General features: G+C 43.1%; 1 protein-coding gene across 1 annotated transcript; it reads left to right on the forward strand.

The window, feature by feature from the left end:
- The first annotated feature begins 477 nt into the window (after positions 1-477).
- Positions 478-13,618, forward strand: LOC147638042 (2-oxoglutarate (2OG) and Fe(II)-dependent oxygenase superfamily protein). The gene is made up of 5 exons (XM_086797769.1): positions 478-779; positions 11,960-12,071; positions 12,155-12,186; positions 12,285-12,494; positions 12,793-13,618. The coding sequence occupies exons 1-5, from the start codon at positions 684-686 to the stop codon at positions 13,165-13,167; spliced, it is 825 nt and encodes a 274-aa protein (XP_086653895.1). The 5' UTR covers positions 478-683; the 3' UTR covers positions 13,168-13,618.
- Positions 13,619-19,142: the final 5,524 nt, after the last annotated feature.

Here is a 19,142-nt window from a genome sequence, read left to right on the forward strand (position 1 = left end):
CTAGTACACGAACACCTCAATCAACGTCCCCACAAGAGAGTAAACCTATAGGTAGGGCCACACACACACTTCATTGTTTGTAAGTACATGTAGGCTTTCTTATGACGAGTAACCTCACCTGTCTTCGTTGGGTAGAAGCCTAATAGCCTACCTCCAGCCTACCTCCAAACTGCATGCCCGATTTATATATAGACATATGCCCGATTTAACATTTGGGCTACATCCCATAAAACTAGTACACGAACACCTCAATCAATGTCCCCACAAGAGAGTAAACCTATAGGTAGGGCCACACACACACTTCATTGTTTATAAGTATATGTAGGCTTTCTTATGGTGACTACGAGTAAAAGACCATTCTTCACAAAACAAAGGTAGTTTGGAGCAACATGCCTTCTACACAAGTGGAGGTAGAGGACGAGGTGGAGGTCTCACCCTTCTCTGTGACAAACCCCCCACGGGGGGAGCTCAACCTCACCTTCCTAGATTCCTTCAAAAATGTGGAACTATAGACATATGGAGATATACAGAAGAGATACTCGTCCTTTATATATAGAGATCTAGAGAAGAGATATAGAGAAGCCTAATAGCTACCTCCAAACTGCATGCCCGATTAATATATAGAGATATGGAGACCTAGAGAAGAGATACTCGTCCTTTATATATAGAGATCTAGAGAAGAGATGATGTGCAAGATGAAGCCTGATTCAGAGGAGATGAACCAGGTTTTAACGGACGTCTTTGGACAGTCCGACTCTGATAGTGACCCTGACGGCGAGGTTGGCATCGAAACTGTAAATCTATCTTGTGAGTGTGCGTGTGTGTGTGTGTGTGAGAGAGAGAGAGAGAGAGAGAGAGAGACGTACTTTGATAAAAACGCTCATGGCGAACTTGGCACCGAAGCTTCCTGTAAATCTATCCGTACATTGATAAAAATGCTGATGGCATAATTGGCACCGAAGCTTCCTCCTGTGTGTGTGAGAGAGAGAGAGTGAGAGTGAGAGTGAGAGTGAGAGAGAGAGAGAATGGTGATGGTGAAATTGCCATCGAAATTCCCTGTAAATCTATCCTCTGCGTGTGTGTGTGTGTGTGTGTGTGAGAGAGAGAGAGAGAGAGAGAGAGAGAGAGAGCGCTTACTTATCTTTAGATTTGGGCTCACACACGCATAAATCATAGTGTTCATATCTAATTTTCCTTTTTTATTTGGGGGGGTTTGGGTACTTCACTGCCAAGCATGCCTCAAGTCTCAGGGTGACCCACCCTTCACCTAACCCTCTTCTGAAGGGTCTTGAACATGCAAAAGGCTGTCTGCAGGTTAGTGTTATATTTGGGTGTTTGAATCTTGAATGTGTCATGTCACTTGTGTGTGGGGGATAATAAAGAATACGTCCATGTCTCCTGTTTGTTTTTTTCCCAGGGAAATAGATCCTTCTAGTTACATGAAAAACCAGCCAACAGGCTGAAGTACATGGTCAGAACCCTTAAGAGAGGAAAAAAACATTGGTGGGGTAGTCCCCTCCCTGGCTGGCCGCTCTTGGAGGTAACTACCTAATAAGGAGGAGAGAGAGAGAGAGAGCGCCAAAAACTGGTGGCGTGTAGTGCCAAGTGCTGTCACCGGCACTGCCTAAGAGCATGCTCTGCCAGATACAGATACGTAAGAAGGCCTCTTGACATCTCCGTATGCGGTCCGAATCTCCTTGTAGCTTCCCTCACTGGCCACGGAGGGTGAATGATTTTTGTCCATATGATACAGATGGCTACGGTTTTTTTTTTTGGGGGGGGGGGGGTTATGAGGGTGTTCTCAATGGTCTCACTACACCGTGCCCGCCAAATGTGCCATTCCGCAATGTTGTTGATGATCTCCCACCTTTGACAAGTGCCGAGGAACCAAGCCTCTACTAAAGAGTCGGGGGTGGGGTCTTGCAATGGGTGAGCATGAGGGCTTGACCATTTGTTGACTCCTCAATGCAGAGGGCGGGTCCTGATTGTGTCACCCATGCAATCGGCCCCCAAGTGATGATACAGGAAAAAGTCCGAGAGGTGGTGAATAGTCAAAGAATCCTTGGCCACACCTGTTGGGCTTTGAGGTAGTCCCAAGGCAATGTCGCTGCGACTCCTATGGGTGGATGCATCTCATGCATCGTGTAGGACGACCACCGCTGGCTAGCCACATGCCAACTGCTAAACTCTTGTGAGCTACCTGCCAGAGCAAAAGAGTGTCCTTTCGAGGTCAAAAGCTGTCCCACAGTTGCTTCTAGTAGTCTATGAGGGAGCTAGGTGAGATGTGTTGGGAGGACTAGTGGTCTTTCGAAGCGGGAGCACCGTCGATCTCATGCATCTGGATCGAGTGGCCTAGCCTCGCCAAGTAGTGAAATAAGGTGGTGGTAGGGCTTTCTAGGCTAAAGGGGTCTGTCCACTCCCACTCACTGTCACTAGCCTGGACATTTCCCAGTATGAAAGGGGTTTGGTGGACTCCAGGATGTCTAAATATTTGAAATGTACAAGCTTTGGGAATGGGGGATTATCCTAGAATACAAAGGACCACACTCCTAAAATTTAGGAGAGTTGCTATTTTTGGCCCGACTCCGATGGAAATTCTGTTCGCATCATTACATCTGGAATTGAGGAGATACCAAGAGTTGGCAAAGTGCCTATGACAGAATGTCTACCGGTTGGGATATTTTTAGAGATAAAGTTTATGGAAGGACTCATCTCTTAGATTGGGACATGTGGCAAGAAAGTGGACCAAAGTGAGACAATTGGCTTGACACTTGTTAGAAAGTGGATCAAAGTGAGACAAGTGGTCTCACACTTGTCACTTCAGCTATTGTGTGGCTCTCCACTTGTCATTGTAGCCTTCTCTTGCCATTTAAGCTCATGGGAGGCCCAAATCTATAAATTGGAGCCCTCTCTCTTCATTAATGGAGGCTCTCTTGCGGCACACTAGCCTCTACCACCGTTACAGAGGCTGCCCTAATGATGGCTACTCTCTTTCTCTCTCTCTTGAAGGCTGCCCATGAAGAATACCGGCTGTTGGGGACTGTTTTGGAGGCTTCCATCGCAAAGAAATACTGAAGGCAAGGGTATTTAATCATTTATTATGATTTCTAGCCATTGTACTTGTTGCACCAGCATTTGTACTTGCTGTACCTGTTGTACCAGCCATCGTACCGACTGTACCAGCCACTATACCTGATGTACCAGCCATCGCACTGGCTGTACCAGCCACTGTACCTGCTGTACTAGTCATTGTACCTATTGTACCAACTTTTGTACTTGCTGTACCTACCATCGTACCGATTGTACCAGCCACTGTACCGGCTGTACCAACCATTGTACCTACTGTACCGGCTGAATGGAGAGTTGTACTTGCTGTACCCTTTCTATTGCATGAAGACCCGTGGTTTTTGGGAAAGAATCGGCACCCACACGGAGGTATATGGATTATATTGTTGGCTAGGCATTTCTACAGCCTATGTTCCGGCTTGGTTGCCTCGTGTTGGGCTGTGTTATGGCATTTGTAAATGGATAATCCGGCATCTCCTGTGGGGAGAGTAAGGCCCTCAAAGCTTGTACATGATATTATTCTCCTTGGGTAATAAAATACTCCAAGGGGGGGGGGGTCGGCCCATTCCGGCCTCTATGCGGTGTCACTCGTGCAAGCTCCATTTTCAGCATTTGTGGATGTTTTGTCCAGCTTTTATGTTTTATGCAAAGTGATGATGGATATGTGTTAAGGCTGTGGCCATGTTTAATTGTTTTAATATGCATTGATGGTATCAACAAGTGTGTCAAAGGCCCTAGTCCCCTGGGCACTCGCTGCAAGTTTCATTGGTATCAAAGCATAGGCTTTCTTGGAAGCACAGGCTTCTTTCTATCAATAAGGAAGAGAAAAGGTCTCAAGCGGGGACCACACTTACCATCATTGCTATTAAGCATGGCCAGCCGCTTCATAGCTTATGAAGCAAGAGCAGTAGATAGTAGACAGCTTGTTGATCTAAGGATTTATGAATTCACAGAATTTTATCGTGGAAGTGTGATGTTGGCTTTATGTGCACACGTTTAGCACTCTTTCCATATGGATATTGTGGATTATATTATCAAGCTTACAGGCAAGCTATATGGAGATATATCTCAAGATATCTTAAGGATATGGTGACAAGATATTTCTTTTGGCTTCATGACCAACCTGGCAAAGAAAAGCTAAGTATACTTTGAGTTTGCAAAGTTAGTGCTTTTGCTATGAAGTGTTTTTGATGTTCACTAATCCTTGTATAGCTATGCAAGGAGAAAGGTGTTGTTGTTTGCCTTGAGATGGTTTCAGGGAAGCATTGTTTATGGCTCCCTTTAATGGGATGAATTCTTTTCATGGCTCCCTTTATTGGGATGGATTATATCCATGGAGATTTCTTTCTTGGACGAGATTTATATAGATATTGGGCTTCACAAGCAATTTCTATGGACGAATCTATCCGAGTTTATATAGGAGAAATCTTTGGATATCTCATGGATATGATGCTTTTATGGATAAAGTCCACCTCTACTCCAAGGTGTGTGGTTAGCACAGAGTATGTGGTAAGAGTTATGGTATACAAGGATTATGGTATACAGGTCTATGGATTCTTGGACTTCTTTTCTAGGAATTTGGATCCATCCTCAGGTTTATGGATTATTCTTTTTGGCTCCCTTTATTTGGGATGCATTGGACTTATGAAACTCATGATTCACATACCCTGTGTAGTGTTCTCTTGTCCTACGTGCTCTCTTGAAGATTGTTTCTACCATGTGAGGGTGGAACAATAGAGAGCAGATGGAAGGGAACATGGGCATTTCAAAGGGTAGTGACAAGCACAACATACCCTGTGTAGTGTTCTCTTGTCCTACGTGCTCTCTTGAAGATTGTTTCTACCATGTGTGGATGGAACAATAGAGAGCAGATGGAAGGGAACATGGGCACTTGAGAGGGTAGTGTGAGTTGGTGGCCGAAATGCCTATAAACTATGTGTAGCAGAAATACTTATGGAACACCAGGTTATCTATGCCTGCGAGTGATTGTTTTATCTTGTTACTTGAGCCCACCTCTCATCCAAGGTGTGTGGTCAGAGTACCAACACGGAGTGCAAGTGGTAAAGTGGACATGACGGGATGTCACCAGCTTGGACATTTCCCAGTATGAAAGGGGTCTGGTGGACTCCAGGATGTCTAAATATTTGGAATGTACAAGCTTTGGGAATGGGGGATTATCCTAGAATACAAAGGACCACACTCCTAAAATTTAGGAAAGTTGCTATTTTTGGCCCGACTCCGATGGAAATTCTGTTCGCGTCATTACATATGGAATTGAGGAGATACCAAGAGTTGGCAAAGTGTCTATGACAGAATGTCTACCGGTTGGGATATTTTTAGAGATAAAGTTTATGGAAGGACCCATCTCTTAGATTGGGACATGTGGCAAGAAAGTGGACCAAAGTGAGACAAGTGGCTTGACACTTGTTAGAAAGTGGACCACACTCCTAAAATTTAGGAGAGTTGCTATTTTTGGCCCGACTCCGATGGAAATTCTGTTCGCGTCATTACATATGGAATTGAGGAGATACCAAGAGTTGGCAAAGTGTCTATGACAGAATGTCTACCGGTTGGGATATTTTTAGAGATAAAGTTTATGGAAGGACCCATCTCTTAGATTGGGACATGTGGCAAGAAAGTGGACCAAAGTGAGACAAGCGGCTTGACACTTGTTAGAAAGTGAGACAAGCGGCTTGACACTTGTTAGAAAGTGGATCAAAGTGAGACAAGTGGCCTCACACTTGTCACTTCAACTATTGTGTGGCTCTCCACTTGTCATTGTAGCCTTCTCTTGCCATTTAAGCTCATGGGAGGGCCAAATCTAAACATTGGAGCCCTCTCTCTTCATTAATGGAGGCTCTCTTGCTGCACACTAGCCTCTACCACCGTTACAGAGGCTGCCCTAATGATGGCTACTCTCTTTCTCTCTCTTTTGAAGGCTGCCCATGAAGAATACCGGTTGCTGTTGGGGACTGTTTTGGAGGCTTCCATCGCGAAAAAATACTGAAGGCACGGGTATTTAATCATTTATTATGATTTCTAGCCATTATACTTGTTGCACCAGCATTTGTACTTGCTGTACTTGTTGTACTAGCCATCGTACCGGTTGTACCAGTCACTGTACATGCTGTACCAATCATTGTACCTACTGTACCAGCTTCTGTACTTGCTATACCGGTTGTACCAGCCACCGTACCGGCTGTACCAGCCATTGTACCTACTGTACCGGCTGAATGGAGAGTTGTACTTGCTGTACCCTTTCTATTGCATGAAGACCCGTGGTTTTTGGGGAAGAATCAGTATCCACACGGAGGTATATGGATTATATTGTTGGCTAGGCATTTCTACAGCCTATGTTCCGGCTTGGTTGCCTCGTGTTGGGCTGTGTTATGGCATTTGTATATGGATAATCCGGCATCTCCCGCGGGGAGAGTAAGGCCCTCAAAGCTTGTACATGATATTATTCTCCTTGGGTAATAAAATACTCCAAGGAGGGGGGTCGGCCCATTCTGGCCTCTATGCGGTGTCACTCATGCAAGCTCCATTTTCAGCATTTGTGGATGTTTTGTCCAGCTTTTATGTTTTATGCAAAGTGATGATGGATATGTGTTAAGGCTGTGGCCATGTTTAATTGTTTTAATATGCATTGATGGTATCAACAAGTGTGTCAAAGGCCCTAGTCCCCTGGGCACCCGCCGCGAGTTTCACTCACTACGGTGGTCCCATTGAATCGGAGTCAAAGATCGGCCCTCCCAAAGCCAGAGTCTCAAGGATCTGTCTCGAGCTACTTGTGTTTTTCTTTTTTTGGGGGGGAGGGGGATCGAAGTGCTAGATGTTCTGGAAAATGCCTAGCAAGAAGTGATGTACCACATGGTGGTGAGGGAGCACATGGTTGGTCACGATCACGCGGCCGGTGAGGGAGAGGCGGGCACCGCTCCAATTCCGAACGCTCAGAAGAAAGGAGGGCTAGCTACTGCTCGACTGAGATGTCAATCCCAACTTGACACCCAAGGTATCTGATTGGAGTGCCCCTGGGAATCCACTGAAATGACTCAATTGGGTGCCAAGCTGGGGTGGGTGAAGATCCTATCCAAAAATCACACGACTTGAGCCAGTTGATCTATGCTACGGAGGCGAAGTAGAAAGACTTGATAGTGAAGGCAAATCTTTGAAGGTTCCATCATCGTCGTCGTCGTCATCATCATCATCATCATCATCATCTCCATAACCATTATGGAGGACATGGGTGACTAGGCGGTAACCAGCAAGGAACCCAAGCATGCAGGCGGCCAGCATTAGTTAGTCGGCGAACAGAAGGGGCAAGCATGGAATAAGCACAATATTTTAATAAGAATTTTATGAATATTCTTGTCTAGCAACAGGCCAACCAGCTCCTCTAGCATATATATAAGCATAAGCCATCATTTGCATAAAATCAATCATTCATCACTTCACCTTTTGAAGAAGTTAGAAGTTAGAAGAAGTTGAAGAAGTTAGAAGTTAGAAGAAGTATGTAGAAGGCCAGAGATCACCCCTATGGGGTGTAGACCAAGGGCCTTGAAAATGTACAGTCATTCAGTCACCTTTTTGTACCATAATACAAGAAAAACCTTGACACCAAATACTCTTTCTTCTCTTCTCTATCTTAATCATGTTTAATCAGCATCTTGCTCGTAATTAGGCTTAGGGATGTGGATCAATTTAGCAAGGCTTCCGTACATGCAACACTGTACCATTAGTTGTTGTGAGCATGATCTCACCAATGCCTTTCATAGGCAAGAGAAGCTGTTTGCACATGGGACTTTCTTGCCTTAGGGGGCAGCCCCTAGCTTAGTGAACAAATCCCTCCTCGAGGGGTTATGTCTAGAAGCTCCGCTACCAAAATACCATACAACCTGTTTCTCATCAACACTAAGAGACAGATGCTCTTGTGTAGCATCATAATGGCAGGAGCAGGTGCTAGAGCCTGCTGAGCACCTTGCCCAAGAGTGGCAGGTGCAATATCTACGGGATGGGCTCCATCATTGTTAACGAAAACACACAGACCCTTGGCCACGACCACTAGTAAATTTTTGACCATAAAACTCCAAAGGGAGTAGTTGGTGCTCGCTCTTAAGCTTGCCCTCTTGAGACGAGGTCCCAAATACATCCCCTTGCATTTTGTGCCTTCAGTCAGCTGGCCCATTAAATGATCATGACTGCCCGTATGCACAGTCGGCTGCCCACCATACCTGGTCGGGTGCTGCCCGACTGTGAGGCAAGGCCATGGCTGCCTTGGGGCTGGCCCCCTTCTATGTGAATGCACCTAAAATGATTTATATGCAACTACTACTAAGGTTGACACATACATGCTCCTGAATGATGCTTTCTCCAAGTGGGTTAAGAGGACTGACAACTGACTGACCTCTAAAGCTCAGAGACTGACCTACGTAGCTTGTGCCTGACTGTCCCTGGACTGAGGATCACGACGTACGACAAATAATCCTAGAAAAGGTTCTACTGCTGTACAAATGCTGCATTGAAGATCATGCCAGTGTGTCACTGTGTACCCCAGTGCAGGGTGCACGTGACACTCAGCCTTTGTGGCCCAAGCGACGGTGCCCCATGTAATGATCCGGCTCGAGGCCTTGTCCATCGTGAAGATGCGGAGAATCCGCTACCAAACCTGCTAAGCCTTTGGGCAATGTTGTTGAGACTCCTGAGGGTGGCCGCAACTCGTGCAAGCTGCTAGTCGACCACCAATGGCCAACTACCAAGCTCCTGTGTGCCATCAACCAAAGAAAGAGAGTGATCTTTCGAGGCCAAAAACTGTCCTAGAGCCTCTTCCAAAAATCTGAGAGGAAACGCTAGGAGAGGTCTTGTGATTGCCGACGTACTGTTGCTGTGGGGGCGCCATCAATTTTTGGCATCTGAATCGTGCGGCCTAGCGGCGCTGTGTATGCAAAAAAGGGGGCATCCAGAGTCTCCTCCCTATCAGTAGGATCATGCCAAGTCCACTCTCACGGGTCCCACTGGAGGCGTGTGAGAGGTCGGCTCTCCCATATCCATAGCCGCCAGAATCTCTCCTTGGCCACCTTGGCTAGCGGGGGGGTCTATGTGCCACTCACGTGACTGAAATCCAATCACCCTCACCGGCTTTAAGGTGCAGCCGGTGAAATCCTCCAAGGGACCCTCGGATCTCTCTAATTTGCCATGGGGACTAATAGAAAAAGTGAGCAAAAACCAATGTCCTCATCCGCTCCATGGACTGCCAAAAGAATATCATGCCTAGTAAACATGCCTAGCCATAGTGGGGGGGTCTGGGATAGGTGTCAGCCAATCGTGAGGAATAGCAGAGTCGATGGCAATGCTGAGCTTGTCTCTACCCCGGATCCTTCCCCGGCCTCTTTCCTAAATCTTCGGGGGTAACTGCCTGTGTGCAAGTCAATCTCAAAGGGACCTGGCAAGTCCTTTGCTCAATGCACCCCATGATACATGAGGTCAGGCCCCCAACATATGGCCACTGGGTAAACAGATCAAGGGGTTCGAGATCAATGGCTGCCGAAGGCGCTGCTCTAAGCATACTGGAGCAAGCTGCCGAAGGGCTGGCCTGAGGTGATCCCAAGCTCTGAGTAAACCTATCCTCAAAAGCTGGGCTGAGTCCGCGGGTCCACATCTCTGTGAAGATCCATTTGGTATTCTGCAGCCAAGAGCCCCCTAGACTCGGGGTGCGGGCTGAAAACCGGGCCAAGAGGAAGTCCTTCCAAGGCTCACCACCAGGAAGGAGTCTTCTAATAGTCAGCTTGCCCAGCAGGGCGCGGCTTTGAATGGCAGGGTCAATGATGCCGAGGCCCCCTCTACGTCGTGGCTGAATGATCACTCTCCATGCCACCTTGGCCTTGGCAGGCCTCCCGTCACTTCTGGCCCACAAGAAGTTCCGGATCAACTGCTGTACCTGACCAATACATGCTCGGGAGAAGGCCCAACAAGAAGTAATGTACCACATGGTGGCAAGGACCTGGTTCGCCATCACCACTCTACCAGCTAGGGAGAGCAGCTGATGGACTGGCCTACTGCTGGTCGGCCAGGTTCTGGACATACTCCATGTACTCTTGCTGCAGCTAACAGGTCTTCCTCTCCTTCATGCGTTGGCCGACATCCTCTTTGGTCCACCACCAGTTCCTTCCTTGCCAATATCAACAACTGCGCCAAAATCAGGTTCAAGTCTGGTTCTTTATCTGTTGCCTCTTCAGGCTTAGCCCTGGGATTAGTCAGTGCATGTCTTGCACATGACAAAGGGGCTCCAAGTAGGCAAGCAAGCAATAGCCGAAGGGCCATGTTGGATGATGGGCATTGGAGGGTGGCCTTTTTTTGTGGTGGGGTGGTAGCGGTTTCCATGGAGTCCTCTTTGGGACAGGACCAGGGGCTGCCAATAAATTCCTAAAAAGTACCACCACCAAGAATTGAACTTGGAAACAGAGGGGGGAGAGCGAGAAGAGGGTGAAGAGGGAAAGAGTGGCAAGAGCAGTGCAAAAGAGAGTGAAAGGAGAAGGAAGCAGGGAATGGGTGCTTTGTGCAGGGTGGGCAGTGCACAGGGGAGACGGGTTGGGAGGTTTGCAACAAGTTAGTGGTGAGAGGATTCCTTCCAGGCACTAAGCCTTGGAAGAATTTCTTTATGTTTCATATTTCTGGTTGTACACCTCGTGGTGGTGGAGATTGGATGCTCACTTCACGTTTCATCTTTACGGAGGCAGAGTATAGGGCACCTTCCTCTCCACTTATAGCTACCATTATCACAGCCTAGAGTAGCATGAGACCTTTTTTGAGACAAAGGATTCCTAGATCAAAGGATGAGGCTCATAGACAGCACATTATGTGGAATGACCTCATTAGAGATGAGGTTGGGCAACGTTTGGGTGCATCTGGATATATGGAGTGGCCTGGCTGGGAGAGATGTGCATCAACAGTTAATGCTTAGAAAACTTTAAAGAATTCTGGATTCTTTGCAATGACCATGAACCTCTGGTCATCAATATGTAACACCATTGGTTACTATTGCTTTGCTCACATATCCTCCAAGATCCACTAGAGCCACAATGTCTCACAACAGGCTTAGCATTCAGTCTTGTACTCAGCCTTTGTCGAAGAGCGGGCCACAGTAGGCTGCTTCTTGTTGATGCAAGAAATACATCCTAAACCAAGCGCAAAGTAATAACATCTCACTGAGCGTCTCTTGTCGAAATTACTAGCCCAGTCTGAGTCAAAAAACCGCAAGGAGTTTTTCTTGTAGTGTAGGTGATGCCATAAGCTAGCGTATGACGAACACGCGTAGCACGCAGATCCCTGCTTTCCAATGGTTCTCTTGCAGCTGATTGAAGAACTTGCTTAAGACACCAACAGCAAAGCTGATGTTGTTCGCTTGGTACTAGATATGAAAACAAGACTCTCCACAAGCCTCCTATACAAGGTCTCATCTACCAATGGTGAAGCACCCCCTATATAAATCTTTGACCCAACCTCCATATTTGTCACAACAGCCTTCCACTCAACCATGCCAGATACCTTGATTCAGTATCTCCATAGTATATTTTGTTGAGAGATGAAGACCTTATGCAAAGAGAAGTAGTGAATTCGTCTGCAATCAGATGTCATTGTGTTTATGCTCAGCATCTTTGATGGGTACTAGACCTAAAGATACTTGTGTCATCCAGTGTTTAGTCTTTAGGGTTGTGGTTTAGGCTTTATGGGCATATAGTTTAAATAAGACATGAATACTCTGCTCACTTCTATGTGAAAAATGAGATGTATGGTGTAGATGTCTTGGATATCTTATGATATACTATCGAGAAATAAGTTGTAGGAAAAATTGTAGCAGTAAAGTCACCTGGAAAAAGCATTACATGATTGGTGATAGGTGCATCTGGAGCATACCTGGAAAAAGATCGATGAAATCGAAGGGCTTTGGCTCTGTAAAGGTTTCTTGACAGCCATACAGCAGGAAGAGTTGTTGTCTGCAATCAATGCAGGTTAGGGTATCTTGTCTCTCTAATTTGTATTGCTTTAGCTTTCTGTGAGTTTTTGTCACTCACGTTATTGTTATGGACTGCAGAGGGTTGGTTCACGGATGGGGCGCATAATCAGGTGGTTATTTCTTTGAATGAAAATCTTGAAGAAATGCAAAATTACAAGGCTGAAGTAGTCTCTTGCAAGTCATTTCTCTTATTTTGTGTGTCTTACAGGCTATGAGGTTTAAAGAATTACCAAGGTGGGCATTGCAACTTTCGAATCTTATATATAATGCCTCTTGCTCCTACGTCCTTGCAAATGATTCTCTCTCTCTCTACTCATCTTCTCAGGATGAGACATCTGATGTACCTTTAAATCTCGATTTGTTATGGAGAGTTCCCTTTTTTGATCAAATGATTGTTAATCGCTATCAGCCTGGTGAGGTAAGCTATATTACTACTAAGCCCCCTCTCAAAAAAAAAAAAAAAAACTGGTGCACACAGGCACGCAGACATGTACACACACACTCTCTCTCTCTCTCTCTCTCACACACACACACACACACGTGCACACACGCACACAGGCACACACATGGACACGCAGACACATGCACATGCTCTCTCTCTCTCTCTGTCTCTCTCTCTCCACACGCACACGCACACATACATCTACTTCTTTTGGAACTGCTCTTTTATGCAGCAATGCTCCAGAATTTTATCATACGTTTCTCTTTATGTGCAGGGTATCTGTGCACATGTAGATTTATTGCAGTTTGAGGATGGCATAGCAATTGTCTCTTTGGAATCCACATGTGTCATGCATTTTACCCACCAGCTGCCAAAGGCATCAATGAATGGGTCAAAATGCTCGCATGATGACCAAGCAGGGCATACATTTGCAAATCCACAGGAATGTGCCTTTGTAAAAGATGGAAAAATACCAGTTCTACTAGAGCCTGGCGATCTTGTTCTCTTATCTGGAGAAGCTCGCTATAATTGGACTCACGAAATTAATCGAAGTGAGAGTTGCCAGGTGTGGAAGGGCGACAAGATCTCTCAGAGGAGGAGGACGTCTGTGACCTTACGCAAATTAGTTATGCCAAAACCAGGAGGTTAAAAGAGGAGGTCGCTATTCACATGTTTGTAAGCATGCACAGCATGCTACAATCTAACATTGATCGAGAATGTGGTTCTGCTTCACAGCAGCATAGTTTAACTGAACATGCACTTGATCTCTTTGTTGAAGCATGCAAGAGTGAGGACTTGAGTATTCTTTCAATGAGATTCTTTACACAAATTAGAAGACAGCCGCAGGCTCCTTTACAAAATGATGGCCCTTTTTTTGGAAGGCTTAAAGGCCAATGTAAATATCAAGAGTGGCAACACAGTAATTGGGGTGGAAGGGACTTGGGAAGGGATGGTTTTCCTCCATAAGGAGCTGGCTTCTACTCCTTTTTCTGAGGCGTCTTCCGAGATGATTAGTGTGTTATATACATGATGTTGAGAAATGGCCCTCATCTACCGCACAAGGTTGACTCATCAATATATTCAGTGGCATCTTGAAATTATGCATGTTCTGGTTGAGAGTCTTGATTGAATATATAGTAAAAGTTCATCTTAGAGGGTTAAATTTCAAATGGGTCAAGTTTGTGTGACACAGTATGAAGACACTGAACATGATCCAAGTTCTACATGCTAGAGCATGGTGCTTTTGATGATGTGCAACTAGAGTTCTTCCATTCTATGTTGTATATCATAGGTATTTTGTAGGTTGAGTAGGGACATCTGTCCCTGTAAGAAGGGCAGGCAGAGAGAGAGAGAGAGAGAGAGAGTTATGTGTACTGTATCATGCAGGTTGGCAATGATGCATCATTGATGACCTGCCTGGAGTTCACCTTCAATTTGAATGTTAGGTTTTCAACTAGAAAAGCTGGCCAATAGCATATGGTATAGCACTCTCTCACAAAAACAAAAGTTTGCTTGATTAGTTGGTTGTGATAAGCAAGAGCCTATTCTAGCCAAATTTGGCTCATCATTGTCTTATAATGTTGGCTTCCTAGTGTCGGTGGCCTTGCTGTGGTATGGCTCACTATTGCCTTACAATACTTAAGAAGTAACCATATGGAGGAAGTGCTTCGGTCTTCATCATAACATAAGTAAAGAATCTCTACCCAAAAAAATATAACCACCATCCGCTGTAGCACATATCCCCTCAACATACCCTACGCCACATTACTGCAGGTGGACTCTTCTAGAGTTTTCTATGCTTCCAAATGGTGAAGTAATTTCTTATGTATCACAGGCAATTTCGAGATCAAGAAAATCCAAAGTTGTCCCGGAAATATAAGAATTGAGGGATAATGGAAAGGTAAATCTTGTGCCTCACTTATGTTCATGATGCTCTTTTTATGATGAGTAGCTATGATTTCAATAGAATGGACATCTAGCTAACAGGTTGGAACATCGGATGGTGGTGTGTTGAAGTTAAATGGTTTGTAGATGGTCTATGAAGGCTTCAAATATGAAACATGCCTTGCTTGAACAGATCAGTGATGCCATGTTAGTGATTGAAGGAGATAATAAGGAAGTTTTTGATGATATTTTTCCCTTTGGGTTGAGAAGCCCACATGGACATCCAATTGATTTTGTATGGATTGGTGGTCATGGATGACATGGACCACTTGGTTAGCATGGTAGATTAACTACACTTGAAATAGCTAGAGAGACTATTTATAGAGCTTGGTGTTCGTCCATCCATCACTTAATCCATTGTATTTCATCTTGGCCTTTGCATGGTGTATAGCTTTCATCTTTACAGTTCCCCACTTCATCTCAAAAGTTATTCTCCATCAATATTAGGCATGGAGCTTACAACCATGTTTTGTATATCTCAGTAAGTTTTTCATGTTTTTGATTTTATAATAATTTTAATTCTTGTATAGTGAGTAATTGTACCATATAAGTTATGATACATATTTTCTCATGTACTCTATGTACAAAGGATACATGATATGAGGTATGAGATACCTTTTAACCAAGCTTCTTTACTTTTTTACCTCACCCCCCCATCTACACTAGCTTATTGCCACCCCAAGAAATCATAACGAGCAAATCCTCTCATTGTGTTATACTTTTCGATTAGGTGAAGCTTATGTGCCTCTATGCCACCTAGATTTCTTAGGTTTTCTAGCATGGGTAGCCAAAGATTTGTCAAAAGTAGAGATGTTGTATCTACTTACTTTTGGTTTATATTTTCTTTATTTGAAGCAAAAGGCTTGCTTTTACCTAAACATAAAGAACCATTTTTCATTATTAAAAAAAGAAAAAGAAAATTTCACCTACATTTCCTTTCCTTTGTCTTATAGTTCACATATATAAAATAAGAAACAGCATAGTGCCATCACATGGTTGGAGACTTCCATGAGTATTGTATCTTTTTGTTAACCACTTCATTGGTGAATATGGTTTCACCTGCTTGTTCTACTGCAAGGCACTTGACATCTTACCTGCATGTAACAAAAGCCCATTTTTTGAAAGATGGCGTTGGACTTTATAAAGCAACCTTACCTTGAGCTTAATGTAAAATGGGAAAGTGTTAAACATTGTGCATATACTCGCTTAAGGCTAGAACTAGTGGCTTGAGACTATTTTTAGGTGTGAATACTAGCCATTTGTATATAAGTTAACTTTGTCATTAAGAAATATTATAATCAGTATACTTGTGAGCTTTCCCTCTTCTATGCTATGTTGCTTGCTTGTATTCTCATGGATCTTTGCTTAGCTTGATGGTTTGCTGATGTAGGCTTCTTCCTCACCTCTTGTGAGAGAGAACTATTACAAAGGAAATTCTCTTCTTGTCTCCATCCAGGCAAAGAGAGCTCTCTTTTCATCCCCATAGCCATGGATGCATTTTGGTGTAATAAACCGAGTGAGGATGCGATGAACAGGCTAGCACACTCACATTAGGAAGTCGCATTTGTGGCTGTAAGGTAAAGACCAAACGATACTTGTTTCGGTAAAGGCTAGGGTAAGGTATTACCTTGAACATCACACTTTGAAAAACATATGGTTTTGGAGCCTTGGACGTGTTTATGTTGTTTTCGAGCTCATTTTTATTCTTTTTGTTTGTATTATGTCATTATGTTTGCATACTTTGGAAAGGGAAAACCCTTTCTACTTGGCCATTTGCATGATTTTGAAGTCCAAAAGGCTTTGATTTTATTACATTGAGCCAAGAAATAGCTTAGCCAATTGTGATTAGGAGTGTAATCCACTCCGAAAACATAAGCTATAAGCTTCAAATTAGTGTGGATTAGATTGAGAAAGTTGTGATTTTTGTTTATGCATTTCATGTTTTTTATTCATTGCATAGAGCATGTAAAATCAACAAAAAAATAATGAAAAAAAAACACTCAATTACTTGCATAAATATTATTAATTAGGATTAAGAAACTTAATCACTCACATATAAGTATAAGAAACCATAAAAAACATGAAAAATTAGATCAAATCATCTCTCTCAATACGTGAGTTACATAGACATGATGTGAGCCTACAAGATATGAGATGTGTTGCCTACATAGGTGTAATGTGAGTCTACCCAGTGAGATGTGAGCCAAGTAGAAGATGTGACATGAGCTTAGAGGTAGTCAAACCTAATATTATAACAATCAATTAAAACTATCTTGGAAACTTCTAAGGACACACCTACCCACGTTTTATAAAGATTTGTACACCAGTATCAAATTTTATGGAAAATTCTTGCCTTTTGTAATTATTGGAGCATTAAGTATAATTATTGTTGCTACTCAATAATTACTTATTACTTAAGTATAATTATTGGTTATCATGGTGAATTAACTACACTTGAAATAGCTAGAGAGACTATTTATAAAGCTTGGCGTTCGTCAATCCATCAACCTTGGCCTTTGCATGGTATATAGCTTTCATCTTAGAGAGTCCCACTTCATGTCAAGATGGCAATCCCACAACACCTGGACTTTTCCAGGAGTATTTGGTCGCTCTTGTGCCCAGCTCATGGGTCTTCCGGGATAATGCCTTAAGGAAGTAGCAAAACTGCCTCCGAGACTGGAGGCAATGAAGCTAATGACAAAAGTGTTTCTTTGTTCAAGTCTCAGAATGAGCTCGCTCGTCTCTAACCTCAACTCGAAAAACAAAACAAAAAACTTCATCTCAAGAGTTCTTCTCCATCAATATTAGGCATGGAGTTTTTCATGTTTTTGATTTTATAATAATTTTAATTCTTGTATAGTGAATAATTGTACCATATAAGTTATGATACATATTTTCTCGCGTACTCTATGTACAAAAAGATACATGATAGGAGGTACCTTTTAGCCAAACTTCTTTACTTTTTTGCCTCTCCCCCATCTACACTAGCCAAATCCTCTCATTGTGTTATGTCATACTTTTCGATCAGGTGAAGCTTATGTGCCTAGATCTCTTAGGTTTTCTAGCATGGGTAGCCAAAGATTTGCCAAAAGTAGATATGTTGTATCTACTTACTTTTGGTTTAAATTTTCTCTATTTCAAGTAGAAGTCTTGCTTTTACCTAAACATAAAGAACCATTTTTCATTTAAAAAAAAGAAAATTTCACCTACATTTCCTTTCCTTTGTCTTATAGTTCACATATATAAAATAAGAAATAGCATAGTGCCATCACATGGTTGGAGACTTCCATGAGTATTGTATATTTCTGTTAACCACTTCATTGGTGAATATGGTTTTACTTGCTCGTCCTACTGCAAGGCACTTTGCCATCTTACCTGTATGCAACAAAAGCCCATCTTTTGTAAGATGGCATCGGACTTCATAAAGAGCTTACCTTGAGCTCAATGCAAAATGGGGAAGTGACGAACCTTGTGTATATACTTGCTTACTCCTAATGACAATTAGCTAAGGTATTTCTTAGTTCAATGTAATAAAATCAAAGCCTTTTGGACTTCAAAATCATGCAAATGGCCAAGAAGAAAAAGTTTTCCCTTTCCAAAGTATGAAAATAGAATGACCTAATACAAACAAAAATAATAATAAAAAAGCTTGAAAACAATAACATAAGCACATCCAAGGCTCCAAAACCATATGTTTTTCAGAGTGTCATAGTCAAGGCAATAGCTTACCTTAGCCTTTATCGAAATTGGTCTTTGCCTTATGGTCGCAAATGTAACTTCCTAATGTGAGTGTGCCAGTCCATTTACCATATCCTCACTCCGTTTATTATTACACCAAAATTCATCCATGGCTATGGGGAGAAAGATAGAGCTCTGTTTGCCTAGATGGAGACAAGAAGAGAATTTCCTTCTTCGTGATGGTTCTCTCTCTCACACAAGGTGGATAAAGAAGAAGCTCATGTGAGGGAGAAGATTCAATCCTATTTAAGAAAGCAAACCATCAAGCTAAGCAAAGATCCATGACAATACAAGCAACCAAGAGAGTATAGAAGAGAAAGAGCCCACAAGTATACTAATGCAAGGGAATGAATGTGTATTTCTTAATGACAAAATTAACTTATATACAAATGGCTAGTATTTCACACTTAAAAATAGTCTCAAGCCACTAGTTAGGATCAAGAAACTTAATCACTCCCATATAAGTATAAGAAACCATTAAAAACTTCAAAAAACCAGGCTCCCTCACAACATGAGTTACATATAGTCTACCCAGTTTGAGACGTGAGCCAAATACAAGATGTGGTGTGAGTCTAGAGGTAGTCAAACCTAATATTACACCAATCAATTAAAACTACCTTGAAGACTTGTAAGGACACACCTACCCATGTTTTATAAATATTTTCTTGTCATACAATTTGTACACCAGTATCAAATTCTAAGGAAAATTCTTGTCTTTTGTAATTATTGGAGCATTAAGTATAATTATTATTTCTACTCAATGATTGCTTATTACCAACCTTGTCATAGGCATGAATCCCGATGCACCGCTTAGAATCTGTGCCCAAGTGTTTCTATTTCATAACAAACAAAATTTGTGAGCCTATTTCATTAAAACTCCGTGAGTCCATTGAACATGAGTCTATCAAGTGTGATGTGAGTCTAGCTCACCATACCAACATG

This window comes from Cibotium barometz, chromosome 5 (assembly GCF_041138505.1).
Source record: "Cibotium barometz isolate CiBa-2024 chromosome 5, ASM4113850v1, whole genome shotgun sequence".
NCBI lineage: Eukaryota > Viridiplantae > Streptophyta > Polypodiopsida > Cyatheales > Cibotiaceae > Cibotium > Cibotium barometz.